Genomic DNA, 5,534 nt, shown 5'->3' with positions numbered 1-5,534 from the left:
GGTGTGTGAGCTGTGGATATTTAAGGAGACCGGAACAGGTGAAACAGATGAGACTAATAGAGTGGGCATGGCAACATGGGCGTGACTTGAACTGTGGGACTGTGGAAAGTTACGTGACTGTGGCTAGAGGCGTGGCAGGAGCAGAGGGAAGGAACTGAGAGAGAGGAGGCGTAACCCTGGCAGTGAGCTGTGACATCCTAATGGAAAGCTCTTGGCCTGCTTTAAAGCCGGGCCGGCACCGCTGTGAGCTGCTGTTTGTAGGTTTATCCAACAAGCAGAACGCTTGTTTCCTGCCTCCAGGAAAAACCAGAAGAGCTGCAGCGAAGACGAGACGAGACGGGAGGAGGGGAGATAAAAAGGTCCTCATCTTTTTTTTACATCGATGCAGAACCTGCAGTCTCTTGTTGTTCAGCCGTGACGAGAATCTGCATCAAACCGCGACGTGAACGGCCACGGGGCTGATTTAAATGCACTCCAGCAACGGCTGATTGAGCTCGGTTTGACACCGTTCCCTCAGCTGTAAACAGAAGCAAACAGGTGGAGGCGTGACGTAAACCTTCTGAATGAGAAATAAACTCCACGTGAGGGAAAGGCGCCACAGAAACCTCTCCTACGGAGCGTGCAGTCGTTTAAAGTGACTCAACGTCTCCGGTCACTCTCTTAGACGTCAATAACTGCATTTCTCCTGGTCGGATACTGTCAGAATTTAAATTTCAGATATTTAAAGCCACATTTTACAGATAGAAATTCATACTGAAGAGCTGCAGGAGGAAAATATAAGTTTCAAAGCATAAAAACCTTTAAAGAACAGTTTGATTTAACTTTTAATGGTTATCCTGGGAAAGCTCTGCAGATATCAGTTATTTTTTGGTTGTATAAAACAACAATAAAATAAAACAGCAGCCACTTCTTTATGACGTTAACTCATCGAATCAGTGAGTAATCAGGTCCAAAAAGTCACAAATTAAATTCAGAGTTCAGCTGAAGATCTTAAACGTTTTAATCAAACACAAAACTCTGGAAGTCTAACAGTATTTCTGAATATTTCACATAAAATCAACGATGAATAACAGAGGGACTGAAGATCTTACATTTTAATATCTACTTGAAATACTGTGACTGTTATTGGAGCTGTTATTGGAAAAGTAAAAGAGTAACCAGGGATGGAAGAGTGGTGAGATTATTTGGTACAACAGCCTGCCGTACCGGAGCAGAGTCAGTCTCACTCCTTTCTAAAAATGGTTTTAGTTTCAATTAGATTCCGCAGCGTCCCGTTCCTTCGGGGCTGTAAAAGCTCTAAACCTGGCGTCTGTAAGTAGTGCTGCGGATATTTGCAGCCGCAGCAGAGAGGAACCCGTCCAGGTATCCAGATCTGGGATCTGTGGGGATCTGTGGGGATCTGTGGGGATCTGTGGGTGTCCGCGGGGGGGCGGGGGGTGGGACGCGCTTTAAATAGGTGCAGGTAGGCGGAAGGTGTCCAAATACAACCTCCCCGTTACCCATTGATGGAAACACTTCCTCCAATCAAACATCCACCTTCCCGTTCACCTGAACGCCACAGGGAAATGTGCAAAAGACTTAATCCGGCGATCAGCACCGGTTAACTACAGCTAATCTGTTTAATCCAGACTGAGCTAAACGTCAGCGTGGTAGTAGCTGAGAGTCATCAGCCCCGAACCTGACCGACTTCATCCAGTCTGCTTTCTGCTGAAGGAATGCATATCGCCCGCCGCCGCCGCCAGAGACCTGAACTGATTTCACCTTCTGGTGAGAAACGATGTGAGCTCAGAGTTCGTGTCCCGGAGGACTCTCAGCTACCACCACTCCTAATTTGAGCTCAACATCTGTAAAGCTGACTTTCTTACCGCCATTATCTGTGGCGGCCATCTTGAATTGACTCTAAAGCTTCATCAGTTGTAGATGAATCTCCAGTGATTTCATTAAAACATCCAGACTGTTTTTCTTTAACTCCCAGCTCTTATTTTCTATATTTTTCTGAGATATTTTGCTGACAGACAAACAAAGAGGTAAATATTGTTCAAATTATATTTTTACACAGAAACTCATTTTTTTCCTCCACTTGATCTTTAAAACAAAACTGTCATTAATAAATATATTATATTTCTGTATTTTATTGTTTCTTAATGCCAGCAGGTTGGAGTTTTGTAAATATATAAATAGTTTTGGGAACATCCTCAGCAGATGCAGGAAATCATTAAATCAAATAAAACGGATGGAGGAAAGTCTTTAATATCGATATCGTCGTCGCGATATTTCCCGATATTATCTCCACACCGCGGACCCCGCAGCCCGAACCGGCTCCCGTGGACTGACCCAGACACGGTTCGGTTATGCAGATGTGGACTTACTTCCAGCGACCCTCCCCGGGCTCTGCCAGCAGCAGGCCAGCAGCAGCAGCAGCCCAGGGTCCAGGTGAGGAGAGGCGCTCATGTCCGGCTCCGGTCCTCCGGTCCCGCTCCGGTCCCCCTGTCCCCCCGGTCCTCCGGTCCTGCCCGGCTCTTACTGGAGCTGTCCCCTCCGGGTCTCCGCCGCTCCCGCGTCTCCGATCATCGCCTTTAAAAACGGAGGAGTTTCCGGACAGAAGTAGGTCAGGATGGAGCAGACGAACCTCCACCTGCCGGGGGAAGCTAACAGGTAGTCCCCCCCGCAGCTCGGCTCCGTCTCTGCGCCGTCCTCCTCCTCCTCCTCCTCCTCCTCCTCCTCTTCCTCCTGCTGCTGCCGGAGGCACAACAAACACCGGCTGTGTTTACAGCCGAGAGGAGGTTCTGCAGGAGGTTCGGTTCCTCCTCCAGTCAGGCTGATAAACAGCCAGCAGGTCCGCTGAGATCCTGACACCAACCACGGTGAGGAGGGGGGAGGAAGGGGAGGGAGAATAGGAGTGAGGAGGAGGAGGGAGGAAGGAGTGATGAAGAGCCGCCTGTTGATCGTCTCTGAACTGATTAAAAACTTTTTATTTTACTGTAATGTTGATCAGAATCCACTGTTCTGCTGCTACAAACACACACACACACACACACTGTTATTTTAGCTGTTCATGTATCAAAACATTCGGCTCATTCGGCTGATGGCTGCTGAGACTTTAGGATTTTGTAACTTTTATACTTTTCAAAATATTTACCTTTATTTACAGATATTTTCCCCTAGAAATAAATGGAAATTTCTTTTATTCCTTCAAAATGGTTCTTCTCTTTAAAATCGGCTTCAGCTACTGGCTCTAATTTAATCTTCTTTAGCTTCTTTTAGCTTTTAGCTGCTCTTCTGCTTCTTCCAGCTTTAACGACTCAGATACAGCATCATATAGTTTCACAGAAAGTCAAATTTCTGTAGTTTTTATATGAATCTAACCTGAAGAATTCAACAGATTTCAACACAAACAGAAATGGAAAAAGCTGCAAATCAAAACCTGAAGCAATGCTGTAAAGAAGAGTGGGACAAAATTTGTGCTTCAATTACCTTCGATTTAACCTCAACAGTAAAGTCTTTGAGTAGAATCTTTACTGCCAATGTTAAACATCCTCTCTGTGGTTGTTTATGACAAACTAATGAACTATTTCATCTTTACACAACCTCATAATGACGCAGCTGATCTTTATTTTTTATAAGAAGACATTTCGCTTCCGTTTGACCTCAGGAAATTTTCACCGCCTCTGATGTGTCAAAGATGTCAAACCTCTGCGCCGAGCAAATCAAAGGCTTCGGCTGCAGGGAGGAACTCGTGGCCCGCAGGACGTTCTAAAACAGGCGTGGGTTTGACGGCAGGTAGAACCTGGGCTCCGAGCCAGAGAGCAGGATGTTAAAGAAGGAAATCATAAACAACAAGGTCAGGATGAGGAGCTGCCAGATCCAAATTTATTTATTAATACACTCACAGACAAAAATCGACTCAGTGGTTCCTGTTTGTCTCTCTGATGGTTGTGGAGCAGTTGTGGCCCACTCTTCTTTCCGCGTTGCTTCAGCTCATTGGTTTCTGCTCAGCTCTCTGAGGTTCTGGTTCTGGACCGTTCTGTTGTAGATTAGCTGCTGTGTTTGGGATCATTGTGCTGTTTGTTNGGACAGATGGCCTCACATCTGACTCCAGAATCAGCCCAAACCATCAGCCCTCCACCACCGTGCTGAGAGCTGCAGAGCATTCTGGGTAAACATCTGTCCTCTGGTCTGGTTCTGGCCCAGAAGTCTTCTGGTTCCTTCAGGTCGAGCTGCCATGTTGTTTTTAGAGAGAAGAGGCTTTGACCTTTGACCTGCTATCTGAGGCCTGTAGAGTCTGAGATGGAGCTCATTTTTGAGCACTGCACGGTCTGACCTTCAGGGTGAATCTGCTGGTTTGATTGTCAGCTGTCTGAAATGTTGTGAATAATCTTCCTCTCTGTAGAACGATGGACTCCAGATGGTTTGAAAATGACCTTTGACCCTTCCCAGATTGATTCTCTGAGGTCATTGCTGATGTCTTTCCGCCCTGACGTTGTGTTAACACACACCTGAACCAGATCGGGTTCATTGAGTCCAGATAAAAATGTTTTTTTCGGCTGTTTCCAGGAAAACATCTTGTCCCTGCAGCATTCGGCTGCCTCTAGAGGGCGCCACAGTTTTCTCTTAGATGATGTAATCATTCATGTTGGAATCGAAGCTTTGACTTCAGGAAATAAGTTTTCTGCAAAAGTTCAGAGTAACAGCCGAGAGCTAAACGACGCTAAAATCTGAAGAAGCTAAAACGGATTTCTTTAAAGTTAAAACAAGATGAACAGAAAACCTTTGCTAAAAGTAAAATTTTGCAAAAACTAAAAAGGTAAAATATGTTAAATTATAAGGCAAAGTTAAAATAAGCAAAACCAAAGCTAAAAGCTGAAATTTGTAGAATAATAGCTAAAAGCTAAAAGTCACAAAATGGGAGCTAAAAGCCATAAAAGTAGCAGAATGACAGCTAAAAGTAACTAAAAGCTTAATGTGGCATAAGATGATTTTTAAGAGAACATGTTAGATGAAATCTAAATGCTAGCAGGAAGCTAAAAGTAGCCAAATCGAAGCTAAAAGTAGCCGAAGAAGCCAGTCATGTGGTCAGTGTGTCTTAGCAGACTTCAGAGAGAACAAAGTTACTGAAGAAATAAATCGGAGCGTTTTTTTTTGGGAGAACTTGATTTTAAATAAAGTTAAATGTTTTGAAGAGAATAAAAGCGACAGCAGCCGAACTTTCAAAGAATAAAATCTGAATCCAAACGCAGAATATTTAGTTTAGATGTTTGAACTCTCCCTAAAGGTTTAAAGGCATCAACAGTAGCTCCACATGACCTTCATCTTCATCATCACCCTCAGATAAATCTGGTTTTATATTAAGGCTTGTTTTTGTGGTTTTTAAACTGTAGAATCTGAAGAAACTGGAACACAGCTGGTCTTCAAGCGTTTCTTCCTCAGACGTGTTACAGCGGCGGGTTCTGATGGTGCCAGATGAGCCGTGAGTCTCAGACTCCTCCCCTGTGAGGCGAGGAGCTGCTTGAAGGGGAGGAGTCACAGGAACCACA

The 5,534-nt window shown here is 44.7% G+C and overlaps 1 protein-coding gene across 1 annotated transcript in view; it reads right to left on the bottom strand.

The window, feature by feature from the left end:
* Positions 1-2,900, bottom strand: part of LOC108251070 (fibronectin type III domain-containing protein 4) — a 24,913-nt gene extending 22,013 nt beyond the window's left edge. Inside the window, exon 1 of the mRNA XM_037973752.1 lies at positions 2,370-2,900. Coding sequence (XP_037829680.1) covers positions 2,370-2,451 — 82 coding nt within the window. The 5' untranslated portion in view covers positions 2,452-2,900. The remainder of the gene's footprint in view (positions 1-2,369) is intronic.
* Between the last annotated feature and the right edge of the window lie 2,634 nt (positions 2,901-5,534).

Source organism: Kryptolebias marmoratus, linkage group LG23, assembly GCF_001649575.2.
Source record: "Kryptolebias marmoratus isolate JLee-2015 linkage group LG23, ASM164957v2, whole genome shotgun sequence".
Classification (NCBI taxonomy): Eukaryota; Metazoa; Chordata; class Actinopteri; order Cyprinodontiformes; family Rivulidae; genus Kryptolebias; species Kryptolebias marmoratus.
This window is presented reverse-complemented; position numbering and strand designations above follow the sequence as displayed.